Source organism: Hirundo rustica, chromosome 5 (genome assembly GCF_015227805.2).
Source record: "Hirundo rustica isolate bHirRus1 chromosome 5, bHirRus1.pri.v3, whole genome shotgun sequence".
NCBI classification, from domain to species: Eukaryota; Metazoa; Chordata; class Aves; order Passeriformes; family Hirundinidae; genus Hirundo; species Hirundo rustica.
In genome coordinates, this window is record NC_053454.1 from 71,991,459 (window position 1) to 72,018,248 (window position 26,790).

The 26,790-nt window shown below is 44.4% G+C and overlaps 1 protein-coding gene across 6 annotated transcripts in view; it reads left to right on the top strand.

The window, feature by feature from the left end:
• The window catches only part of MAML3 (mastermind like transcriptional coactivator 3), a 232,396-nt gene that overhangs the window by 127,440 nt on the left and 78,166 nt on the right, over positions 1 to 26,790 (top strand). For 5 of the 6 annotated variants that reach the window (XM_040064986.1, XM_040064987.1, XM_058420704.1 and 2 more), the window contains one exon: positions 23,480 to 24,964. In XM_040064986.1, the coding sequence (XP_039920920.1) occupies positions 23,480 to 24,964 (1,485 nt within the window). Of the gene's footprint in view, positions 1 to 20,267; positions 20,302 to 23,479; positions 24,965 to 26,790 lie in introns of all 6 variants that reach the window. The other variant, XM_040064989.1, reaches the window with a different exon arrangement.

A 26,790-nucleotide genomic window follows, 5' to 3' on the forward strand; every position in this document is an offset into this window, starting at 1 on the left:
GAATAAATGTTTTGACTAATACCTTTCCCAGGTTATTAAGTAAATGATAAAGCAGAGTTTCTTTGCTGTAGGCTGTTTTATTTCCATGAAGCCGCTTCTATGAAATTGACTGGTTTTTTGCTGAGAAATAACTGACTTACTGAGGGCTTCATGCACAGAACATTTTTACCTCCTGTTGGTCTCTCTCAGTCCCATCTCTTCTCTTTAAAGATCCTGCAACAACTCTGCATTTGAGGTAGTTTTAAGTGAGGACACTGTGATTTATTTTTTTTTATCTCCCTACTCCTGGCCAAGTCATCAGTCTGCTCCTTTGAGGAGAGCTGTATCAATGCCGTTCATTCTCTCTTTAATGTATTGCTACTTCATTGTGACATTACTGCTGGCACCTCAGGCCTTGGTGTAACAGGAATGGCTAAGAGGAAAGTAAATACCTTGAGACCTTCTCTTCTCCAGCCCCCCTGAGAAGTGTAGATGGGTGGAAAGGAGAAGCAGGGAAGCACTGGAGAGAAAATGTTGTTCTGTCTGCCTCTTTCCTCCTAAAAACAGTAGGTGCTGGAAACTTCAGTCTGGGGTGTACATCTGTCCATCTGAGACTAAAATTATGGCAGGTCTGGCTTAAAAGCAGCTTCTCTTCTATCATCTTCTCTCCCCAGCCCCTAATGCAGTGACAGCCAGGCTCTGGTTTCACAACTCACTCATCATGGACCTCGGGAAGCAGAAAGGCCCGAAGGGTCAAGAGTCACCTGTTACTAAATAAATTTATCAGACCCAAAGTTCGATTGGGTAAATTAGATCAGGTAAATATTTAGCTGTCCGACCTGTGAACATCATGGAGTGTATGATGTATAATGTATGATGGGGTAAGCCGCCAATAGCTGGGTTGCAGTTGACACGAGGGACTTGGTTCCTAGCGGATCCGAGTCTTCAACACCGTGTGTTACTTGCATATTCTGCCAGCTTCCTGTCCTGAGGTCATTCTGCCCAGCAAGGAGCAGGAAGACAGAAGCTGCTGCAGATATTAGCTGCCAAAATCAGGCAGCCCAAAAGGCTGCTCACTTGGCCTACCCATGATGTCTGTTGTGAGTTTGGTTTGTAGCTGCTACTCAGGTAGGGGATTTATGTGAAGTGTGAATCATAATCCAGGATTATATTAATCACAGGACTATTTAAATTCTGGATGCTCTGGTTTGGAGCGATCACTTGTTCAAATTGCAAGAAAACAACCCCTCAACTTTTATTTGAAGACGTTCCAGGGAAGGCTTTGGACAGATTTATATTGTTTCTTTCAGTCTGTACAACACTGCTGTCCATAGTTTCTGTGCTTGCTTCTGAAGGAGGAATGAAGGCCAAACCATGCAAATCCATAGGCACTTCCATAGGCAGAACTGTCAGGCTGGCCACTAATACAGAAGTGCCAAGACAAACATTATATTTGCCTGGATTTTTTTTTTTTTCTTTTTTTCTTTTTTTTTTTCCTTTTCTTTTCTCGAAGATTTCTATGGGATTTCCTGGGGTGAAACAGATGCAAGGCAGAAGTACAATGAAACAGATGCAAACTGGATAATTAACCGAGAGCTGAGATGTGTAGTGAACTTTCTCACACATCGCCATGCATCCACATCAGCACACATGCCTGTGAGCTCAGAGAGAGGAGGGAAGCTGTTATAGGAAAGGAAGTATGTGATGGTGTTTCCTGCGTAGGAAGACTCTCACAGCATGTCCAAAGAAGCATAAGCTGGAGCTCTCTGGGCTATTGTGGAGCTGGAGTGACCTGGAGGGGACTGGATACCTGTCCCATAGCTGGGTGAGGTTTCCTGTAGGCAGCAGTGTTAATTGTTTATGAATAGCTTGGCCTCTGAAAAACTACTTTGAAATCTGAGGTTTAGGCTGACATCTGAGTTTTGCTACCTAAGTTACCCTTACCAGTTACTGGAATTGCATTACTCTGATCTATTGATTTATTTGCTTTATTGTTACCACTAATAACAACCATTCCTCTGATTATCTAAATATGCCATAGAAAAAAGAGAAAGTATACACTACTGGATGATCTTAAATCTACATTGTAGGATCTATAAATCTGGTGTCTCAGGCCAAAGAAGGCAGTTGTTCCATTTAGTTGGTAGAAAAAAGCCTGGTGCCCCGATCAGCTGCAGTCCTTTTTATGAGTGCCAGTCCTTTCAATCTGCTGGCAGTGCTCAAGACACCAGAAGCATGTTGAAAATGGTAATTGGTTTGCCCTGCTGACATGGGCGCCAAGAAAAACCACCTTGCAGGCCAGATCCAGTCCTTGTGGCACGGGCTGGCCATGCCCAGTCCTCAACATCACTGCAAGTGAAACACTTTGTCTCTGTCACAGACTTTATTTGGGGAAGTACCAGAATCCACTTGGGAAATTATGTCAGTGAGGCATTTTAAGGTGAACCTGGCACTGTTTTCAGTTTGTTTTAAATTCTGTACTATTAGTTGCAGGAATCTGAGGTGGTGGTTGAGGTACAACACCAAAGGTTCCAGTGTGAGACACAGCTAATGACCAAAGGTGGGGATATTTTCAGCTCTTTGAAACCAAACCAGCCTCCCTTGTCTGTCAGCAGCACAGAGCTCATCAATCCCTAGTGTGCTTTCCAAATCCTGCCCCCTGGGCCAGTCTCAGGGTGTTCTTCAAAGTGCTTTCCAATAGCATCTAATCTGCCTCCATTCTTCAGGCTTCTTAAAGAGCCCAACCAATATCACATGTAGTCAGCAGTTCCTGAGGTAAGTTTATTAATGCTTGGGCAGATCATAACATTCTCATTAGGTACCTTCAGTGAAGTACAACTTGCCATTTCTGTGCACTGTTATGTGGCTGATTTTTGTGTGGTTCGTGACAGTGAATGCCAGTCTAATGTAGCTGATTTCAAGGCAGTGACGATTGATGTGGACTGGCAGGAACAAAAAGCATTTCCAGAAATGTCTTACAGTTTTGTGGTACCTGTTCGAAAGTTCTCATGTGCAAAGGTCTCGTGTTCAGAAATCTGATACTTGGCATTTTTCAAAGCCTGTCTCCTTTATATGTGTAGCTGAGACACACTTAATATTTGAACTGTTCTGGAAATGAAAATGTTTGCTTTTGGTGTTTTAGGGGCTTTTTCCTCTGTTGTTTCTGTAACTGAAGGTCCGCTACCCAGGCCAGTAAGTGTATCTTCTGTAGTGAAGCTACGCTGTAGTTACCATTCTCAGGACCTAGAAACCAAGACTGGAAGTGACAATCCCCATTCCTTGCCCTTCGCACCTCCACTTTCTCTTGCTGCCTTTCCACTCCACAGAAGTGGAGCTTACCCGCTCTCGCTTGTAACCCGGTGCTTCCCTTGGAGGCCCGGGACTGCAAACAAAAACATTTACTCTGCCTGTGGTGGTTTGGATTTGTGATGATGTAGCCTACCTCCAGGTTCTTCCTGCAGGAACTGAAGCAGGAAATGGCATCTTCTCCATTTCCTTTACCTCGGCATCACCCTGTGCATCTTTTGATGAGATGATACTATGGCTGAGGAGCACTCAGGGGATTTTTTTCTTTCCCCTAGGTTTTTCTCCTGACAAATGTAGTCTCTGTCAATCCTTCCATTTATTTCCCTTGGAAGTGTGAATTATAAGAATGTTCAGGTTTTTTATCTGAACAGATTACAGACATCGGATGTACAGCAATGTATTACAGTTTTCTTCCACAATATTGATTAATAGGAAACTATCTCCACTTGGTAAACCTAGGTTCTAGGTTCCTGGAAAAAGCTATTTAATTCTGAGGAATGATCAACCTAAACTGTAAATATATAACCATGCTGTCATGGTGCGTTTTATTTAAAGGGGTTGGGAAGGAGGAAATTCTTGTTGCTTTAAACCTTGCTGTGTTCTTTATGCATTTCCTGGAGTCGTATCTCAAAGAAGGAAACCAGTCAGACCCTTCAGAGGTACCATTTCAAATCAAATAGTGAAATATGTTTTAAACAAGTAACAAGTATGTAATATATGCCTTCAAGTAACTGAATCTTTTAAAATTGGTAGTAGTTTCATTCTGGAATTAAAATCTCCTTGGGGATTCATCTTCAGTGACCCTGTCTACGCATCAATTTTCTCACTTGTGCTAGTGTGTGTCAGAGAGCATGTGTTGTTTGGTCCAGGGCCAGCTCGGTGCCCAAGGAGGTTCTAGGCTGAAGGGAACAAGCAAAAACTGGAAGTCACTGAAATGAGATGGGAGATGGGGAGAGGCAGACTTTGAATGACCTGAGGGTACCGCTGGATCCCTTCCTTGAGTCCCAAGGTATCTCCATAGTGGTTCACCAGCAACATAAGGGAAGACAAAGGGTGGCAGGTGCTCTAGCTGCAGTGCTAGAGTCTAGAGGATGAGAATGACCTCCAGCACACCTTGTGTTATTTGACAGCCTGGTCTGTCTTTCATGGTACAGATCCCTGTGCATCTTAAAGCTGAGGAATTGAAGATTATCAACTCAGCAGCATGGTGGGCTGTCAGGAGGCAGGAAGGCTTGTTGAGGAGTTCAAGGATAAGCAGTATGCCAGGATGCAAAAGGAGACAGAAAAGGGCTTCATCCCGTGTCGCAGTGGGATGACACACATGCGTAGGTGATGGTGAGATTGCAAAGCCCTTCTCTGACTGGAGCAAATACTGATATTCCTTGTGGGATGCTGTGGCTAGACCTTCCCCTGGGACTGCATCTGCAACTCCCTCTCACTGCTGAAAGCAAGCAAGTGGGAAATCTACCTTTCTTGTCAATCAGAGCTTCTCCAGTAACAGTAGGAGGACAAAGCTGGCAGGATTCTTGGCAGTTTTGCTGCTGCCCATGGGGTACTGATTATCCTTAATGAGTCTTATTGATTTCACGGCGCTGCTTCTTGGGAGCAGCAGAAGCCTGTCTGCAGACTCAGAAACACAAGCACACCAATGGTCATATTTGAGAAGTTATCTGTGCAATCACGTGTTCTTGTTGTGTTGTTTTGTTCAAATTAAAGGCTAGGTTCTGCAGCAGTTGATTTTAAGAGCCACATCCTTCCCCAGCCTCATCAGGAAATCATTCCACTTACCACTGGTGAGTAGGTGAGTGGGTTTCTCAAGCCCTCACATAAACTGTGTTCTCAGCTTCAAGAGAGTGAAGGAGTTATCTATAATGTGACAAGAGTCTCTTGGGGATCTCTGGGTGTTTTGCTTTCAAGACAGTCTGGTTTTTGTTTTGGCATTGGTTAGCTCTGGCTGCTGCATTGCTCCACCCAGGACAGTGGTGCTCTTTGCCCCATGTTCTTAGTAACAATCTTTGTCCTGAGGTGTGGAAATTAAATCTCTGAATTCCAAGCCCTAACTGAAGAGCAGTGTGTGGAAGGATTCCCCCTTTTACCTAGACATTATGTCTCCAGCTCATCCTCCCCCTTGCCCCAGCTCTGGCAAGGAATACTGGCAAAAACAAGTGCTGTTTGTTTGTTTGTGTTTCGCTGTAAAACTGAAAATAAGAAAATTACTGTGCTTTTTTTTTCTCTCTCTCGGTCTCTTTTTTTTTTATTATTCTTTTTTTATTTTTTTTTTATTTTTTTAATAAACAAAACAAATGTTTCCCAACACTTTTACCCTCTTGGTTTAAAGCTCCTCATTTCTGTCAAAACATCCATCAGGCAGTCACCCTCTAACTAGCTGTACTCAGATTGCCTGTGGCATCCTGTTGCTTGCCCTGAGTTTGGAGTCTACAGGGGGTTTGCAGCTCCAATAGTAATTCTAGAGCAGGAAAGGTGAGATTTTGGGATTAACTCCATCCTCTCCCCACAAGCTGTTTTCTTAAATTGTAAGAAAATAAATAAAGAAGCAATCTCCCCTGCAGATAGCCCTTTTCAGAAACTAGGCAGTGCTGCTTGTCCCTGTCCTCCCTGCTGCAGTTTCTCCCAGTGGGAGTGGTGGCAGTCGGATGATGTTCATCCTCCAGTAATCAGCTAATTGGCACAACCCTCTACCTCTCAGCCTGCACTTCTTAGCATCACACTGGATTTCTGACCCGGGAGAACTTTGCTTTGAAGGGACAGCTTGATCCTTAAGCCCATTAGCCAGATGCCAGCCCTGGCTGGGGCTGTGGTCAGGAACTCTGGGCATGGCCTGGTGCCAGTTCTGCTCTGCCAGCTGTGTCCTTCTACAGGGCAAACTCGGCCCACAGTATTGGGGACACAGCTCTGAGGAGGACAGGTTCACCCTCAAAGATTTTTCTCCCGATTCCCAGCTGTACATACTGTCTCTTCCCTGCAGCATGGAAGGGAGAGGAAAGTTTTAGTCCCCCCCACAGCTTTGGAGCTGTGGAACGCAGCTAGGGGCAGGATGCCAGGCTTGCTGGCCTCATCTGCTGTGGCAAATCCCCTTTTCCTAGGTTCCTGAGGGTAGCTGCGGCCACAAAAAGTGCTTGGAAAACTTTCCATATCATTTGGAAAGCCGCTCTCAGGCTGAAGCCATCTTACAGAGTCTGTTTAAAATTAAAGAAAAAAAATATAAAGTATAAAATGAAAACATTCCCTCGCTACATCCTCCCCTTATCTTTCACTTAAAAGTAAAGGAAGCAGAACACTTTAAAGCAGCTTTGTTTCTGTGGATTAAATGAACTGAAATGCGTCTTCTTTCTCACTTGACTTTCTGCCCTCAGCCAGGTAAAGAGCAGGTCTATTGCAATATTGACTATCATTAGTCTGAGATTTGGGGCTTTTTTAATCTCTCAATGAAGCACAGATCATTTTTGGTTACCATCAGCCCTCTATCATAGCTGCTCCTGTGTAACACTTCCCCTTTGATATGGCAATGACTTTGTACAGAGGGAAGGACCTTTACTAGGGGAAGAATTGTTTCAAGAATCGATGAAGGATGAAACAAAATTGGCAGCATCTAATTTAAAATTAAAAAAAAAAAAAAAAGAAACAGTGGGGATGGGGAGGAAAGAAAGCACAACTTGGCATGTGGATGAAGAGGTAAGGAGCTCTGTGGAGGCAGGAGAGCATTGCTACCAGGCCAGCTTTAAAGCCCTCTTAACAGTGTGCAATTGCTCTCCCCAGCTCGCCCACTGGCTTCCCCCTGCCCTCCACAGGCCTGGCTGCAGTGAAACCTCGTGTCTTCCTAGTGATGCTGAACCAAAATCAGATTTTGCTTTTAGTTGTTCAATCAAATTTTCCTTCCTTGAGCTTAGAAGGCACACTTGGGACTTTATAGTAATTGCCTCCCCACGCTGAACTGCTGATACCTTTATTGGATTGGCATAGGGTTTCAGAGGACTGTGTTTAACATGCAGTGAGCCGCAGCAATGCAAACAGCTCCAGTGTTTAAACAAGCATCCATTAGTCCAGGAAACAAGACAGTGCCAGCCCATTTGGTGCTCTTTAGAGCTGGCAGCTTAAGGGGAAGGGTGCAGCAGGGTTTGCCGGGAGGGGGGGCAGGATGGGGGAGCCGCAATTGCAGTGTCAGGAAAACAAGCAAAACATCTCTGTAGGTTTGTGAGAAATGAGCTGCGGAGGGGGGGAACGCTTGCGACTGGGGACATGTGCAAAGCTCATTAATATCTCATTATGTTCGAATTGCAGTCTCCCAGAAGATTGGCATTAATGTGTGATGTGCTGGATAGGAAGGGCCTACAGGAGAGCAGCAGGGATATTTTAAGCAAGCTTTTTTTTCTTCTTTTTTCTTTTTCTTTCTCTTTTTTTTTTCTTTCTTTTTTCTTTTACGTTGAAGAAGCAGAAAAAAATATTGTGCGCCAGCAAACCATGATGTTTTGTGCATCAGCCCAATACAGCGCGTTTCATCAAACAAGAACAGTGCTCAGCTGGGCTTATCATAGTACCCACCAGCATCTTTCAATGTTTCCACTTAACCTCCTTTATTTTCAGCGCTGCTTAAGTCAGTTGTAAAGTTTGGCTCGGCGTGAAACTTCCAACATTCAGCCCATCTCAGCCCACCATCCTCCCCAGCTGGAAGGACTGGGGAGTCCAGAGGGTACTTAGACTTTTCTTTTTCCCTGCCCATAAGTTTTTAGGCAGAATGATGTCCAAAATACTTTTTCTCATGCTCCTTTACTGAAATAGCTTTTGTTTTATCCTTAACTGGAGCACTGCAGTCATTAGCTTATCAGCTGATAAGCTGCAGTCATTAGCTTATCAACTGACATCAGTGCCTGTTCTTGCTTCTGCAGGACCACATAACATTTTTCTGATAAGATCTTCACTGCCACTTTACTGGGAAAAGACCCATTAGTTTTAGAGCCAGTTTTTCCTTGACTTTCTGTACCTGAACATATAAATCCTCTTAAAAAATAAAAAGCAGCTCCCAGCAATGGCTTATCTAAAGAAGAGCAGTCAAGGACTTTATGTAGTGGGAACACCCCCCCGCTGTGCTCCCAGTTGCTGGGTTGCTAAACTTTCATTGGGAAGACTGGAGTCATGAGAGGGACAAAGAATGTGCTTCTTTTGTACTCTGCAGCACTGAGCTTCCATGAAGAAGTGTTTTCCTAGCATGTCCCAAGAAAACATGTGGGTTTTGCTTTCCTGCAGACATCCACTCATCTACGATTGTGTACAAAACCCATGTGAATAGGTGGTGAACTGGAGGAGATGTGTATAGCCAAACTGCAAGAAAATCCTTCTTCTTCAAATCCTTTTATGCTACAAGAGCAAAGCAACAGTTAAATTAATCCTGACCCTTACGAAAGGCGTGCAAGCCCATAGGTCTTGGTTCAGACTGCTTATTATGTTTGAACTTTATTGCCCAGGCTATTTGTTATGTGTTTATTCTTCCTAGTAAACTTTTGCTTTTATGAAACAATATTGGAGCCCTCCAGTGGCCAAACTAATCATTCTGAGGAATGGAGTTCAAGTTCTGACAACGAGGCTGAATTTTTTTCCCCCTTCCCTATTAAAAAATTAATTTGGTGATCTTTTTATATTCAGAATTTATGTGGAGATAATTTGAGTCACAGCATCATATGTGAAAAGTAAGAAAAGCTAGGAGCAAGAAAAAATAGTCTCTTTGTCTTCCTAGGATCTCCATATATTTATTCTTCTGTATTTTAAAAGAATTAATGAGTTTATTGTTTAATTAAATTCTGTTAGATTTCATTTTCAGAGAGGATCCCATTACACATACAAGGCAGGGAAAATGCACTTTGAGTATCATGACAATTCACATTTTCTTAAGTGACTTTTATCAGTTCTGTGACTTTTTATCTATGATGTCACTCGTCTGTTCTCCAGCAAAAGCTAATTTTTAGACAGGACATCATCATTTGTATCAGGGGCCTCAGCACACTGAAGATTTTGGCCTCAAGGCTCTCTCGTCTGTGGCTCTTACTGATGCCTTTCACTTTCCACGTGAAATAGAAACTCATTAGATATATAAAAAATAGCCCTTAATTACATTTTATGCACCGGATATTAGTGAGAGGAGTTCTCTTTACAAAGGATGTTGGGATCCCAACAGCTAAAATTGCTTAGTTATGCCGCCTTATGTTTGGTGTGGTAGTTATCGCAGTTCCTCCTTCTTCCAAATCCTAATAACAGTCTTTCAAAATCCAAAATCAGATAGGTAGGTTTTGATTGCGTTGGAGCTGCACGTTTTGGGTAGAGGTGGGGGATGAGCAGGGGAAGAAGAGAAAAGCACGGTCTCTTGGTTGTCTTCTGATCAGATGACCACAATCTGGCATTCAGTCCATGTTCAAAAAGTAGTAAAGAAAGGGATTGCTTTAAGGTTGTTATTTTGCACCAATTCCTCTTTATTTTGGGGCTACTGGAAGTGAGTTTCTACCGCATTGCATTGTATAGCTCCTGCTTTGCAAAGTCATGTGCTATCATCAAAATGCTTCATAACAAGAACTTTGAAAATCTGGTAGAGGGAGGGCTCTGTTTGATTTATTTCAGTAAGGATCTTCTAAGTAGCATTTCTTCTGCAAACACCGTGGGTACAGGAACAGCTGTACTGGGTGATCTCAAAGGGGCATTTAGCCCAGCGTCCTCTCAGTGAGCAAGCAGAGTGTAAGAAACACAGCAGGCCCACAGTCAGCCTTCCCTGGCACATCTTCCAGCTATCCCAGGTCTAAAAACCTCTTCCTGAGCCCATCTGTACACAGTTTGCTTTTGCAGCCCCCTGCATATGTGACGAAGGTTTCTTCTTGTTCCTGAAGAGTGGAGTGAGAGGAGGAAAGCCAAGAGAAGAGCTGTAGCAGAAGCTTCTTGTTTGCGCTGCTTACAGGGGACACGTTATGCACATTCCTCTCATCCGTGGTAGAGGGAATTCCTGGAGCAACCCCAGGCTTTTGTCTTCTATCATGTTTTTCATGTGAGTTTGAAAATTGCTGGAGGAGATGATGCCCCACTCCAAGTCAGCTTTTGAGGAAACTGGTAATGAGGTCAGTTTTTCTCATGGTTTTATCCAAGACCGCAAACACCAGCAGAGCTGGAAAGCAAGCAGTCAGAAAGGTGGGGAGAGGCTGTTTGCAGAGTATGAGCGTGCACCAGGCAAGCAGGGAACGCTCATGTCCTAAGGCTGCCTTGCCCTCTGCAGCCACAAAACTTGAGGCCGCAGAAGGCTCGCGCCACGAGGCTGTGAGATCTGAACTGGGACAGGAAAGGGAAAAAAAGATGGGACCGTGCAAGGGGGGAGCAAACGTTTCCCACCTGCCCGATGCACATTTCACACCCAGCTCCCCGCAGCCTCACCTCGCTGCGCATTTCCGCGACGGCACCTTGCCACTCGATTGTGGCAGCTTCCTCCGATCGCTGCTGCCACCCTGGGGAGAGCTCCATGGCTCCAGCACAGCACTGGGAAAGCTGAGCAGGCAGGCACCAGTTGTAGCTCTTAGGCAGCAGCAGGAGAGCAGCTTTATCCCCAGGGAAGACTCCTACATGTGTGCCTTTACTAGGAGAGGTTGGAGCCGGGGATGCCAGAGCACACAGGCTGTCTGCAGCCCTGCTGTGCTGGGACCAAGAGGAGAATCTCTGCAGTTCTGTGGTTTAGTCTGAATCCTTGTGGTTTGAACCTCCGCTCCACAGTAGCTACCTGGAGAGAGATGGCACTCCCAGGAGGGGTGCTGTGCCTTGTTGTGTTCCTCCGCAGCTTCTTAGGGAGCCTTTTACCCAGGGCCCGCTTAATAGTTCTCTGGTAACATTTCCATGCCCTGGACAGAGAAAACTTCATTGGGTAGGTTACGCTGTCTGTAGAGAGACATTGGGAGCGCTCAATGGGAAAAATATCTGCTTTAGTTCCAGGCATTGCAGTCCTTTCTCATTAGCAGGGAGAGGAGAAGGCTGTCACTTCTTTACTGATGAGTAATGAAAATCCTCTGCGTCTGCAGTGTTGAATGTTTCTAATATGATTATTGCAGGTCTGAATTTGGAGTTTGGCAATATCAGAAAGCTTTTGGGTTTAGAAAAAAAAAAAAAAAAAGATAGTAATGACTTCTGTCCCCAGACACAATGAAATCACGGTCCCCTGCAAATCCTACAGCCATGAGGGCCCACACTATTCAAGGGTGTTCTTGGTCTCACATCATCCACCTGGCATTGAGAAAAAGTCAGTCTCAGGCAGCTGTGCATTTTAAAGCTGGGCCCTGACTGTAATTCTGAAATATGCTAATTGCCAGGCTTTTATTGTCATTTGACTGTTTTGAAAAGCTTAGAAGAAAGGAGGAAAAATAAAGGAGCTTTGTAAATAGCCCTAGGAAAAACCTCAACCTGCTGCCCATGTAATTTCCTTTAAAAACAAATTTTGTACTATGGGAAACTGCATCACGCAGCAGATTTGCACACAGTCCTATATGCCCAGTATCTATGTGATTTTATAGAATCTCTTCAGCAAGTTTGCTCATTATTACAGTTGTTACTAAGGCTACTACAAATGCCATTAAAGAAGAAGGAAGTGCTTGCTTACCCCAAAGCTTGTCTGTGGTTCTCAGTGTGTCGAATTAAAAATGCTTTTTTCCCCCCACCCTCTATAGACTTTGCTTAGACCATTGTGGATGTAACACTACTTACTCTTCACCTGGGATTTAAACTGAAGCTCCTCCTGCTCGCTCTCCCCTTCTCCTTGCCTCTCTTAAACAACCCAGAAGTGGTGGAACACGTTAAGTTAGTTACTAAGCAGGAACTTGGAGCTGCACAACCTTCTTTCCCTTGGCAAGGCAAGAAAGTAACACTTTTTCCAACATTAAATGTAGTGTCATTATTGTGGGCCAAACTATAAAGATTTCAAGCTTATCTTCTTAGAGTTTAGTGGATCAAAACTGAAGCCTCTGGAAATAAAACTGGGGGAAAACCCCAATCCACATAGACAGAAATTACTTCACCTGGTTTTGCCTGCACCTTTCTTAGGGCGCCTGCAAGAGTTTCCAGACTCCATGTCCTGTTCATAGCCCCCTGTGCACACCTCTTCTTTTTCCTAGATAAGAAAAAAAAAAAGGAGACATAAAAGCACATTGATCTGACAAGGTATATTTTGTATTCCCATTGGCTGGAGACAGGATTTGGGAGGATTTGGGAGATTTGGGTCCAATTCTAACTCTGCCACTGACTTAATATACAGCTTTAGGCAGCTCCCTGCTTTGTTTTCTGAAGTGAAATTGTGAAATTTAGAGGTATAATCTATGTTTGCATCTGAATGACAACATTTAAGTGATGGGGAGGGGGGTTGACACTCAGGTTTGTTTCTCTTTTTAGATTCATCTCACCTATGTTTTTCTCTGAGACCAAAATCCACATAATTCTGGTAGCAGACCAAGAGAACTGTGTCTCCAGACTAACAAATTAAAAGTGCTTAGTACTAGGTGGCCTATCATTCCTACAACAGGAGAAAAGGGAGGGAAGGAAGAAGTCCTTTAAAAAGAAAAATAAGATTAGTAGAAGTCCATTGTATGAATTCACACTGGTTTATAAGGCATTTCTATGGCTTATCTAAGAACAAATTATGATGTCTAGTGTTTCAAGGGGTTTAGGAAAGAACACTAGTGTTCTCTGTGACTTGGTCTTTACCTACAAGTGCTTTATTGCCTTGCACTTATTTAGCACTGTTAAGGGCACAAACTTTCAGTGGTAAATGGGACTTGAAGTCTAAATTTAATTTTAATTAGCTGCTAATATATGCTTAGCATGCATAGAGTGTTGAAATTAAAACCCATGTGAGTATCATAGGCAGTGATTACATGTGCTTGTGTGGAAAAAAAAAAAAACAGGGAATTTTTTTTTTGACAGCAAAAGGAAAAAAGTAAAAAAACCCACCTGTGTTGTGTACACTGGAAATGTACAGACATCTATAGCATTATGTGTTGCAATTCCTTCCCTTGGAAGGCTGTTTTCAAAATACACAAATAGGTTAAAGTGCCTGGTTGTAACGTGGTGCATGGCCACAAGTAACTGGGAATGTGACCTCTTTGGCAGAACACTGCCCACCTTTCTCCTGGCAATCTTTTTGGTTTGTGTGGAGAGATCTCAAAGCCTTACACACCTCTGGGATTTGGGAATCTTCCTGCCGTTGCTGCCATGAGTTCAACACTGTGTATGTATACTCAGAGTAGGATGGGAGAGAGGAGGAGGTTTATCCTGGGATGGAGACAGCTGCTGTGGATGAAATAAAGGTAAGACCTGAGCAAAGCTCTTGGTCTGATGTTGTCATTCGTTGCATAAACCATTCTTTGTATTTTTGGTTGCTTAATGTACTCAAGGTGAACCACGTGCTAAAAATTGTGCTGAATCAGGGCCTTCATTTGCTTAAAATCTATTTCTTTACACTTCATCAGTAGACTTAAATAGTACGTTTGCAGTTCACGGCACACAGCAGGTCCAGCCTTGTGAGGCTGTGACTCTGGTAATTGCTGGGAGCTGGGAGACCAGACGTGCTTTTCCATTAGTTGTGCTGTGTGCCTTTGTGTGACCTGAGGTCAGCCTGAGGTGAAGGTACTGAGGCCGCAAAGAGCTAAAGTTTGTATGGTTTACTTGGCCATATTTAGGGCAAATCTTCTGTTCAGGGCTCTCTGGCCTTTAGCCCATGGCAAACAGCTCCCAAACTGTGCTTAGAATAATATAGAATGTATCTGGGGCATCCCATACAGTCCTTTGATTCCTTGAGTCATCACAGATCTTCAGTGATCCTGCTTTTTTTGTTGCCTTTTTTTTTTTTCCCAAAAAACAAATGCAAAGAGGAGTTGTTCCATCAGACATAGTGTCTATCTCTGAAGAAATTTGGATGCAGAAGAAATGACCTTATCAATGCATCCCTAATTCCTCGTGAACTTAATGAGGTTCACTCTGGGTGTGTTCAAGGCCAGGCTGGATGGGGGCCCTAAACAACCTGGTCTGGGATGTTATTCCCGCCCATGGGATACTCTTTAAGGTCCCTTCAGATCCAGACCTTCCCATAGTTCTGTAATCTGAGGGCTCCAGCACCTCTCAGGATTGAGCCATGGGTTTTATCCAGGAGCCTTTCAAAACTGCTGCTGCCTGTGTTCTTTTGAAGAGATATGCAAAGTCAAGATGAACAACCAGTTCCTGCATTGCTCTTCTTCCCTAGAGATGGATCAAGCTGATTGTGCTGATCAGGGAATTGTTTGACTGAAGGAAAAAGCTGTCTCTGACATCTTTTCTATTTTGGGATTTTATTATTTATTTTTTTAAATGGCCAGTAGCTTAGCACAAACTTCTTTCCAAACTCATCTGTCCCATGTTGGATTTTTTTTCCCTTTCCCCAAAAGACATGTCTCATTACTATGCAAACAATTAAAATGTAGAAAAAAATATGAGAATTAATTACCATGCAAAACATTCATTTCTCTCTCCTTCCTCCATACTTGGGTCTCCTTTGCAATGCTTACTGTATCATTAATTGTTCACGCTGTACTTAGATAACCTGCATTCCCTTAAAGGTATTTGTCCTTGCAGAGGAATCTTCAGCTGACCCGTGTCCTCAGCCACACTGCCCATTCAGGCACAGGGTGCAGATGGGGAAGAGGAGGCTAAATTTTGTTTGCAGCGCAGTATGACTGATTCACGAGATTTTTCTTTTAATGTATTAGCTGTTGAAATCTGTTAATTTGATATGTAAATTATTTTCAAGTGGAAGTTTCATTTACGGTGTTACCCCAAGAGGGTGACTGAAATGTGTGGGCTCGAGCAGGTACAGTGTATAGACTTTGTGTGTCTCATTTCCTTCCTTTTCCAATTGCATGAAACACTTTGCTTCAAAAAGCATGAACTTGAACTTAGGCATGTGGAAGAATCCCAGAAATGACTTATCCCACACTGATTTGAGGAATTGGAAGGTGCTGCTTCATGCAGCTATGGAGTAAGTAGCTATGTTGCCATGGGGTGACGTGTGCTGGGAGTTAACACCAGAGATATGAATGGAGGACAACCGTGCCATTTCTGAGTCCAGCCTTCTGTCAGCTTGCTATCTGTCTTCTAGAGATCATGCACTAGACAGGCTTTGGTAGTAAAAGGGATCCAATAGAAGCTCATAGTCCATGGAAATCTACGGTATCATCAGGGGACTACTGTCATGCCTTTGCCATCTCTTCTGGCTCTTTCTTCGGAGTTTCTCTGAGAATATTCTGGAGTAATATATTATGTATGTAGATTGTGCCATGGCAGTATTTTGCAAGCAGCTGGAAGGTAATTTGCTTGCCCTGAGCATAGGAAGGGCTTTTCCCTCACATCAGATAGACAAGGTTTTAGTCTGTCAGTTCTGAAGTCAGGAACAGAGCTCACATCCTGCTGGGTTCCTTAATGACAAGGAAAGGAGAGGCTGTGTCACAGAGCTGCTCCTCCTTTGCAGGGGACAGGAATGCTTTCAAGTCTCACATTCCCCTTTGCTAGGCAGGCAGGATGCCATCAGCATACTTCACTAGCCTTCTACAACTTGTGCTCATCCGAGAATGAACTGGGACAAGATTTTCCCCAGGAAACCATTCCTAGTGTCACATACACAGTTTAAAGAGCTACTGAGTAGTTATGGTGCATGTGCAACAACACTGTGTATGTTGTTTTGCTGCTTCTTAGTTTAAAACACAAGAGGCTCCTGCGTTTCTTTTCTACCCTGATTTGTAGTTCTTTGGGAGGCACAGCTTTAATAATCCCCAGTATCTGCATTTTATCATCGCCCTCTCTTCTTGTCCAGATACAAAGCAGATTGGAAAGCATGAAGATTTATCAGAACAACTCCCAGACAAGTCAATTGGAGGCTGCCTGACCACATCCTCATAACGCACCTTGAAAATGCAGCTCATGCCATCTGCAGGGACGACTTCAGAGAGAGCAGAGTTCAGCTGCTGGGTGTGAGAGGCAGGAGTAGGCACTGCCAGCTCAACAGTTCAGCTTATAGGCTCTTAGCACCTTCCTAAGACTTTTGCACAGATGGAGCAGTGCTGGCACTCTCAAAGCAATGAGGTTACTGCTTTGCCAGTGTTTACCCCATTGGGCCAAAGCGGGGTTAAATTAGATCTGAAGAGGAGTAAACCATGTAGATCATAGACTGGGGCAGGAAGGCTCTTTGACAGCGATAACACCATTCCATTCATGAAATAATTTGTGCTCTAAAGTTCACTTAAACTTGCTGTGCAATGCCTTTGCACTCAGCTTTTCTCAAGCTGCTTTAGCACACACCAGCATCCTTACCCGGCTGAGTGAGGGCAGGTGGAGTCACAGAATTTACCCGGTTTGACTTCCCCAGTGCTGTTGCTATTTTGCTCTCGTGCAGTGCCTTTTTTTGTTACCCTTCTTCCCTGTTCTCTGCTTGATCTCCCAGTGTGATCCCATTCCTGTGGTGGCTGGGGCCCTGACAGATGGCAGGCAGCTCTAGCAAGGAGCCTGTGCTGCCAGCTTTGCTTCCAAGCACCACGACTCTTTACTCTCACCCTTCAGAGAGCAACTCTTCCCATCTGACTGGCTAAAATGAGAGGACATGGATTGTTCTCCTCTCTGCCAACTCCTGCAGGTTTACCCAGTGCCTTGATCATCGTTTTACTATTACTGGGAGGTATTTTGTTCGTCTGGTGACTGACGGCAAAAGCAAGGGTGATGACGAGAGACCCCACAGCCCTTTGCAGGGTCAGGGGCAGAGGGTTGACTCCTTTCCTGAGGCAGAGGTTACTCTGTGAGCCTGCAGATTAGAACTGGTTACTGGCTAGGTTGGCAGGATGAGATTTTACCAACTTCAGATAGATTTCACAACATGAATTTCCTGTATATTCGAAACATTGCCCTGGCCAACAAGAGCTGGGCAGGCAGGCCTAGCATGGAGAAACACAGCATGTGCTTTAAATGAGCAATTGTGCTCCAAAATCAGTCTGCTACATCAGGCTTCATCCAGCAAGTTAGCAGGCATCAGTGCTGTGCTTTCAGCAGCATGAAGGAATTAAGATAGTAGGGGTGTGGTTGGACGTAGGAAATACTTCCATTTGTGGGAAGTGGTGATCTGTAACTCACCTTCACGTTGCTTGGCTGCTTGTCTGAGTTCAGCTCCCACAGGGGTTTTTGAAAGGCTGTCCTCTGCTCCCCACCACCTCTGCAGCAAGCGTCACTGGGGGTCCACTATGGACTTAAAACACTGGTGGCAAGATGTGGCTGCACCTCAGGCAACACTGACTTTTGAATGGCAGCGTCAGAGGTGATGCAGCAAGGTGTGTGCAAAAAATCCTTTCAAATGTGGAAGCTGAATTTCTGGCATGCAAATGGCAATGTTGATTATTCCTTACTGATCTTAGAGGCTGTTATGTCAATTCCACTTGCTTAGTGTCACTTCATTGCCACCCCTGGGACACTTCCTAAATTGTTGATAGGATTTGAGTGCAGCACAAGAAGTTAAGTAGCAAACTTGACTCAGTCTTTAGGGTGCAGGCTGGAGACTGCTGTATTGGGGTGGTGTATGGCAGAGCTCATGGTAAGTACTCCCTGTTGGAGGCAAGAAGTATCAAGGTATTTCTGGAGAAGCTCTAGGAGAAGAAGGGAGACAAAGGGAGGGACAAACTCAGGAGCAAACACGCTGGCGAGAGGGAGAGTAGAAACCATGGAGAAAGGCCAAAACTTGAATTTATTTCATGGAAAGGAACTGAAGGTCATGGGCCAGACTGATTCAACATGAAGAACTGAAAAGATCAATTTTTAACAGAAAGAGTGACAGAAGAGCATGTGGAGAAGATAACAGCCTTTGTTTTTTGTAAATATGCAGGTCCTCTGAGGAAGATGGACTTTGGGCTTTGGCTAATTTCTCTGCTTTCCCACAGGGAGCAAAGATAGCTCCCGAGCAGGGCACATTCCAGCAGAGCTGGGGAGCCAAGCGGACCAGACCTCTCAGAATTGTGGCTGGAGCTGCCCTAGGGAGAGGAAAGTCAGTGGCTACATGTAGCTGGTACACAAAAACATCAGTAAAAGTGACATCAGCCTCCCGTGACACAAAATTATCTGCAAAAGTGAGGGGTCGCAGAGGAGAAGCGGACCTGCGTTACCCTGTGATTCGTGTCCTGCTTCCACGGGCGTCAGAGAGAATTTAGCCTCCCGCCTTCCCCACCTCCCTCTGGTTTTTGTGCTGTATTTTTGAAGGAGCCATGAAGGGGATATTCATCTGCCACAGCCCCGGTCACTCCCCGTGTAGGACTGGAGCATTCGCCCCCCAAAGGCAGCTCCGTGGTGGAGGATGGGCTGCCGGGCGGCTCGGCTGTTGCTATAACAACAGTGCCTCCGTCTCATTTCTTTTGAGAAACGAATTGCTGCTGGTGAGATGAAGCGGAGCAGCTTCTCCTCACAGATGAAAGCCCTGCTGACAGCCTCCACAAACTCCTGTTTATCTGTTGGGTCTGTCACGGCATGTCCGAGAGCTCTGCCCGGGATTTCAGGATGGGCCGGATTAGATAGACCGTTCGGGTCACTGTGTGTTTGTATGCACAGCCTCTGTCCCCCGCCTCTCCTCCAGCTGAAAGTCATTTAAAAAGTCAACCTGCCAAAATTTGACCTTTTCTCACTCTGCAGCTGGAGTTTTTCCGAAGGCATATCGAGAGTACTGTTTCACCCTCTTGTGCTTTAGGGTGGAAAAGTGTAGTGAAATGGAGAGTCATCAGCCAAATATTTTGTGTGAATGAAGCTAAGGGCTTATGAAGCTGGAAGGGGGTTGCTTTATTTCAATATTTGCCTTTGATTTTGATATTTTCCTTTCATTTTTATTTTTGGTGTCAACAATCTTCTGCTCCTAGACATAAATCTCTCAGCTCCTGCTAATATCTTCACAGTGCATGCTGTAAAACATGCACAAACTGGGTACTTGTACTAAGAAGGAGAGGGAGGGTACTTTAAAAGATGCTGTTTGACTTCAGGGTTTGTGTTTATAAAGGGAAGGAGGAGTGCTGGGGTTTTAGTCTAAGACACTGTGGAATCCTGGTGGTGGTAAATTGTTTGGCAGTATATGCTCAGCGTAGGATATCCAAACGATTCAAGAGTTAATATGGTGATTGGGAATGAAATCAAGATATGAAAAAGAAAGTTTTCATTGAAATAATTTGATAAGAATATTTCTGTGTTATACCTCAAAAAAAGGAGCTGCATCTATTGTTATGGCTCCCAGCTCCCCCAAAATGCTTGAGGTCAAGGGCTTCCCCACCTGTAAAGGTTGTACCCAGCACGCTGCCTTCAAACAAACCTTTCATGTTCAATTTCTGTCTACCTACAGTTTTTCAATGAGCAAAAAAAGAAAATAAAAATATTAGTTTCTGTTAGCCCCCCAAATCCTAAAGTCTCTGAAAACTTAGAATAGATTTAATTTAATTTCTTTTTGCAACAAGGCTCAACTTCTGTACGTTTCATATTTGATAGAAAATAGTTTCCATGTCAAGCTGCTTTTTCTTGTAATGCATAATAAACACGATTATGTATATTTATATACTGGGCCTGCTTTTACTTTCACTGAAGTCACTGAATATTTGTACAGGGGGGCATCCAAGTTCCACCACATGATGAAACTTTAGGAACTGATATTTTTAGGGCTGGTTATTTGCCACTAGATAGTTTTGATTCTTTTGGTAAACACTCTTATACAAATAAGGTGATAGATTCAGGATAAAATAGTAAATGTTTCAAAACCTGAAAGTGTGAAACCATGTAAAAGCGTATCGCTCTTACGAATATTTTTGTAAAGTATTCATTCAAACATATGAAGTCAGTTGACTTGTATTCCTCAGGAGATAATCGCTCTCACTACTCCTTCCCTTGTCATTAAGACAAACTTTTTTCCCGTCTTTTCCTTATAGGAACTTTACTTCATGATGAGAAGCCTGCCACCAGGTCCTGTTCTTACTTTAGCACAGTATTTGGTCAATATGGACTTGGGGTAAAGGCCACCAGACATTTTGAACCTTTCGTCAAATCCTGGTTTTGCCTGTGCATGCCCATTGAGCTTGGTCGTGAGTCACTTGCTGTTTGGGGAATGTTTTTCTGATGAGGCAATAGTGACTTTGTAGTGAGATGGCTTAGGAGTTGAAATGCGTGATTTCAGCTGTAAATTGTGTGAGTGGCCCATTAGGGGAAATATTTAAATATGCTATTTTAACCCATTGTATCAACTGACCACCTGCACTTGAGGCCAGCTCTTTTCTTGCCCTGGAGCTGTGCTGTTGTACTTGTGAAGCGGTGCCATTACCACATCTGTACCATCCTTTCCTGTGTCCAGGGCCCGATCCAGGGCTTTATAAAGATGAGTGGAGCCAACTCAGCTGTAGGATTCTGCAGCACGGCAGATCCACAACTCAAAAAGCAGCGGGGAGCTGTAATGCCGCACACCGGTGTTCAGCTTTACACGGGTTTTTAGGGGAGGGAGGCAGCAGAGGTGAGACCCGTACCATGAGTCCCCTTGTGAGATCTGATTTTGGTCCTTCACACTAGTCCTGGACTTCCTTTCCACATGGCTGCTGACTGGCACAGATTGAGGCAATTGCCACCTCTGGGCAAGCACCTCTTGCTAGCAGAGCTCTGCTTCCGGGGAGATGAGAAGGTGATGCTCTCCTGCAGGTCCCCGTGCTCTGCAGCCTGGTGAGTTCCTGCAGACCATGGCTGCCAAACCTGACTATGCCAGGTTTTAATCTAGGGAGAGTGGCACAGTTTGCTTTCCCACCTGCATCTGTGGAGTTCATGGGGACGAGAGCTGCTGCATTTGGGAGAGGAGTGGTAATGCAGCGACAGGGATTTGATAGGGAGGCCCAAAACATGCTCACAGCCTTCTCAGCCCCCACATTGCTGCAGGCTAGTTCCCCATCACAGGCTGCGACACAGGGAGAGGAGCTTCTTGGTGCCAACCACTGGCCATGCTGTTCTTTCATCTCCAGAAACTGGGGAGGGGAGAGACTCAGGGCCTGGACAGCTGCTACAGAGCTGCACAGGCGTAAATTCACAGAATGTTGGAAGGGACCTTAAAAATCATCTCATTCCAAACCATTTGCCCTGGGCAGGGACACCTTCCACTTAAACCAGGTTGCTCAGAGCCTCATCCAGCTTGGCTTTGAACACTTCCAGGGATGGAGCATCTACTGCTTGTCTGGGCAACTTGTGCCAGCATCTCACCATCCTCAAAGGGAAGAATTTCTTCCTAATATCTAATCTAAACCCACCCTCTGCCAGTTTGAAGCCATTACTCCTTGTCCTATCACTTATAGAAAGTCCTTCTCCAGCTCTCTCATAGGCCCTTTGGGTGCTGGAAGGTGCTATAAAGGTCCGCCCAGAGTTTTCTCATCTCCAAAATGAAAATCCACAACTCTCCAACTCAGGGTTTTAAGACCAGACGGCAGAGGAGGAGACCAGCCGTGTGGCAGAGGCTGTGGTTACGGAGCAGCTGTTCTGTGTGGCACCACAGGAGCCACGAGGGTGGAGGAATTCTGCCTGCGGGAAGCTTGGCACACGCTGGCTTTGTGCAAGGCGGAACAGGCAGCAGAGTCTGGGTCACTTATGCCAACAGTGACCCACGGGGGACTCTTATTCACATGTTAATTATTTTCCCACATTGCTCCAGTGCCAATCAAGGAATTGATGGTCTGCTTAGACTCACGGCCTTGCCTTTCTGCTTGGTTCTCTGCCAAAGAGCAGCCTCGCCAGTAGCCTGGCGTGCCATGCACGCTCAGCTGTGGCTGCAGCAATGCCTGTGCTGGCCACATCCCTCTGCATTGTGTGCTGAAAGAGGCCAGGCTGGCCTGAGGGGCAGGAGAAGGGCACAGCCTTCCCAGAACCACTCCCTCCAAAACCTGGGCAAGATACCGATTTGCTTGCCGGTCTTACACATGGGATGAAAGGGGAACCAGCCCTCTGGGATGGGAGAAATAAATGGGATCTGGATTGTGAGAAGAAAGAAGGTTGAGGACCTCTAGGTTAGGGAAGGGGTGGGAGCTGCATATCTGGGACTTTCCTACCAGTAAGAATACTTTAAAAACTGATAAAATCTTTCAGTATTTTGTCTTCTATTGTTCTAGTATCAAGGATGCGAGTGTGTCCTGAAGGCGTTTGCTAGAGCTGTGACCTCTCTGCTTCCTCCCCTCCCCGCTATTGTTTTTTGCCTTAGCTGAAGAGAGATGCTTTTTTTAGCCTCGTACATAAGTAAAGGACTCAGCCTGGGTGTGAGTGGGGAGTACTGTTGCTTGCTACAGTTCTTTGCTATGCTTCTATAACCTGACTTAGAGCTGATGTTAATACACTTTTTTTATAAAATTCTTTTATTCCAATTTATTTGCTTTTCCGTAGACTTGTCTTGCTATTATTTCTGTTAGCTATTTATGTTTTATGTTAGCTCCTAGCACACAGCTGATTTCCTTTTTTTTTTTCATTATTTGATTGAGTTAACGTTATGTGAAGTGCCTTCTATTTTCTAGGGTGGATATATATTTTTTTTCTCCCTTAAAAGGGATTCTCAATATGTTAGCCAAGAACTCAGGGCTATTCAAATGAAATTATGTTAATTTTCTTTTTTTCACACGTTTCAATATAAGTAGTCAATCAATTATATTGCAGTTATTTTTTTAAGAAGCTTCTAGAAACTTCCAACAAAAAATTTCAGAGTGAGTAGTAAATTTTAGTGATTCCTCTTTTCTTTTTTTTTTTGTTCCAGTTTTAGACTCCTCACTGTGTTAGGCACACTGTTTAAATCTGATCACTGTATTAGGCACTAAAATGTTGAATCTGTCAACTTGCTCCCTAAATTTCTTTGAAGTTAGCACAAACTCAGCTTGGAAAGCACAGCCATATTTTACAGTTCTAATTTCCTAGTCAAGGGAAGGTTTTGTTGGGAACAGGGAGAGGTGTTTCTTTGTTTGGGGGTTTTTAGACTGTGTTTTCAAGTTGATCAAGGCATAAGAATGAAATCAGAGAAACTTCCTAATCAGTTTTAAAACTTACTGTCATTGGCTTGATGAGGAGTATCTTGTCACAGTGCTTTTGCATCTGCAAATAGTTAATTTTTTTCTTTCCTCTTGTTTTCTTTAAGCTTCAAGAGACAGTCAAAAGGAAGTTGGAAGGCGCACGTTCACCTCTCAATGGAGAGCAGCAGAATGGAGTTTGTGATGGGAACTTTTCTCCAACCAGCAAGCGGACCCGAAAGGATGTGCCAGGCATTGAGGCAATCAACAGCTTGCCCATTAATTTGCCTTTGCCTGCTGTTTCTCCTCTTCACCAGCTTGACATGAAAGCTCCCCTGCCCCTGCAGAACAGTGGAACTCACAGGAGTGGTCTAGAAGACTTGGGTGAAAATGGTGGGCTTTCTGAGATAAAGCTCCCTGTCAATGGCTGCAATGAGCTGGATGATAGTTTTAACATCCTGCAGAGCAAGGAACTAAAGCAAGAGCCTTTGGATGACTCCAACTGCATAGACACTTCTGAAACATCTCTTTCGAATCAGAACAAGCTCTTCTCAGACATTAACCTAAATGATCAGGAGTGGCAGGAGCTCATAGACGAGCTAGCGAACACCGTCCCGGAAGATGATATACAGGATTTGTTCAATGAAGACTTTGAAGAGAAGAAGGAGCCCGAATTTCCCAGGCCCGCCACAGAGACTCAGGAGAGCGCAAGCGTAAAAAGCGATCCATCCCATTCTCCATTCGCTCATGTCCCCTTAGGGTCTCCCCAGGTCAGACCATCTTCTTCCGGTCCTCCATTTTCCAACACCTCCACCGGCTCCAGCATTGCTTCTGCATCCAGCGCCCCGCCGGCCCCGGTGGCTGCTGGATCACCGGCAAACTGTGTTGTCCAGTCCCCTCAGACTCCCAGCCAGGCCCACACTCCCGGACAGTCGCAGGCGCGCTCTGGAAACGGCTTCCTGATGAACCCGGCATCGGCCGTGGCGGGGTCGGGGCCTGGGCCGGTGAGCCTGCCGAGCGCTGACCTGTCGCCAGCTGAGCAGCTCAAGCAGATGGCAGCCCAGCAGCAGCAAAGAGCCAAGCTCATGCAGCAGAAGCAGCAACAGCATCCGAACCAGCCCTCAAGCTGGTCACCGGTGGGGCCTCCATCCAGTCCCTACGGAGGAGCCTTCAGTGCAGACAAACCAAATAGTCCAATGATGTATTCCCAAGCCTTTAACAACCAAAACCCGATAGTGCCTCCTATGGCAAACAATCCCCAGAAGACCACAGTTAATAACTACCTCCCTCAAAATCACATGAACATGATCAATCAGCAGCCAAATAATTTGGTCACAAACTCCTTGAGCAAACAGCCCAATATGCTTTCTTATGGCAACACCAAACCTCTGACCCATTTCAATACTGAGCTGAGCCAGAGGATGACCCCACCCATGGCAAATCCCGGGAAGAACCCCATGATGCCATACATCCATCAGCAGCAGTCCCAGCAGACGCAGATGCCGGCTCAGATGGCACACCTGAGCGAGGAGCAGAAACGCATGCTCATCATGAAGCAGAAAGGCATGATAAATCAGCCCCTGGCGTACGCAACACTCCCTGCCCTCGGTCAGGTAAGTGTGAGCGCACAACACGTGGGCAACAAGAGGCCGATGCAAAGGCTTAGTACCTACCTCTTTGTCCAGTCTCCTCCACTTGCCTCCTCTTTCTCCTGGAAAGTATGGAATGTCACTGCAGATATGCTTCTTGGATTTTTCACGTGATATTGGAGCCTGATTATTTTAAGAAACAACTGAAATTATGTTGCATTATACTTAAGGCATGTTGTTAATTCACTGCTCTTTATGCGTGCCTCTTCTGATGAGCGCTTAGGGCCACTCTGGGAAATTTTGGGTCAGAAGTCACTCTTCCTTGGAGGGTTTGTTTCCATTTTTTTTTTTTTTTTTTTAATAATGTGAGACTTGGTGGTTGTGGATTCCATACCACTGCATGGCTTGTAACAAAAAGATGGAGCAATTGGTCCCTTCTTCTTGGAGTAGAGATTAAGCCAGCTTTAAACAGCATTTTTGGCATTTTGGCTCTGGGAGCAAAGGAAGAACATTTTAGGTGCCGACTGCATTTGGTTTTGACTGGAAAAAGTAAGAACGATGGAATGCTTTTAGTGGTGCTTGGACCATGATGATGATATGAGATGGTTTATTCTGGGGCTTTCAAGCAGTCTTTAGCAACCCCAAATATTTTGTCTTTCAGCAAGAGGCTAAAGCCATGTTGGTTGCAGAGCTTTGGCATCAGTGTCTCACTTTTATTCCGTGCTAAGCTCTGGTGCAGCAGTTGCCGGGCTTGGGGAATACTTCGTAATGAGTTATAGCCAGTTTGAAGAGTGGTTACATCAGTGCCTTATCACCTCCTGGGTTAGCAGGGTGTTCTTAGTTGTGCAGCCCCTGTAAAGATCTGGCCACTGGCATCATGGAAAGGTCCAAGAAGACATTTTCTAAATGTTGTTTTGAGAGTTTAAAAATGGATTAAAGTTAATAATCAATTCCCAGGGTAGGTGGTGCCTTCACAGAAGTTATGTGCCACCGAAACATGTCAAAAAGTCTGATATACACTGATGGCGTATAATATCTAATAGAATTGGTGGTTGATCATTTTAGCATAACAGCTTTTCACCACATTAGCTGTTTCCACACCACCTACAAGGAATGCTTCATTCTGAGCATGGTTTAACTGTGACTCACACTGTAATGCATGTAGAAATACGGCAAATTTTGTCATTCCTTCAGCTTATAGAGTTTGGGGATCAACCAATAAGGAGAAGTAGGAGCTTTACCAGGTCAGAGCATATCACATATTATTAAAAACTAATTGCAGAACAAAAAGAAATGTTCATCTGCCTCCTGGTTTTGGTTCAGGATGTATGGTGACAGCTAAAAGGTTCGTATTTTTATATTAATTCTGCTTGCCTATTTTATTAGACACAGGTGATCTAAAGCCTCTTCTTTTTGGGAAGGTTTATCTAGAGAAATGTTGCAATAATGACATGGAACTCAGACTGTAATTGTAGCTACAAATTTGTCAGTTTGTGACTGAGAGGCAGAGGATTCTTGGTCACGCTGCGTAATGTTTTCTTGTTTCTTTCTTTGCTTTTGTTAAATCTGTTGAACTCAAAGACCCATCAAACAGATGGATTTGAGGATTAACTGCCTATGTGAAAGAGTTAATGCCATCTCCTCCATTTCATAAATCGAGAAGTTAATGTAAATATCTCTCTACAGTTCCACAGTATGAATGGGTAGCCAAGGTTTTATATATCTAATGTCACTCAGTTTCTCTTTTTTTTTTTTTTTCCTTAATGTAAGAAAAACAAGATATTTAGCTAGAACTAGACTTTCTGCCATAAACAAGTCCAGATATTAAGTCACTTCTGTGACATACAAAG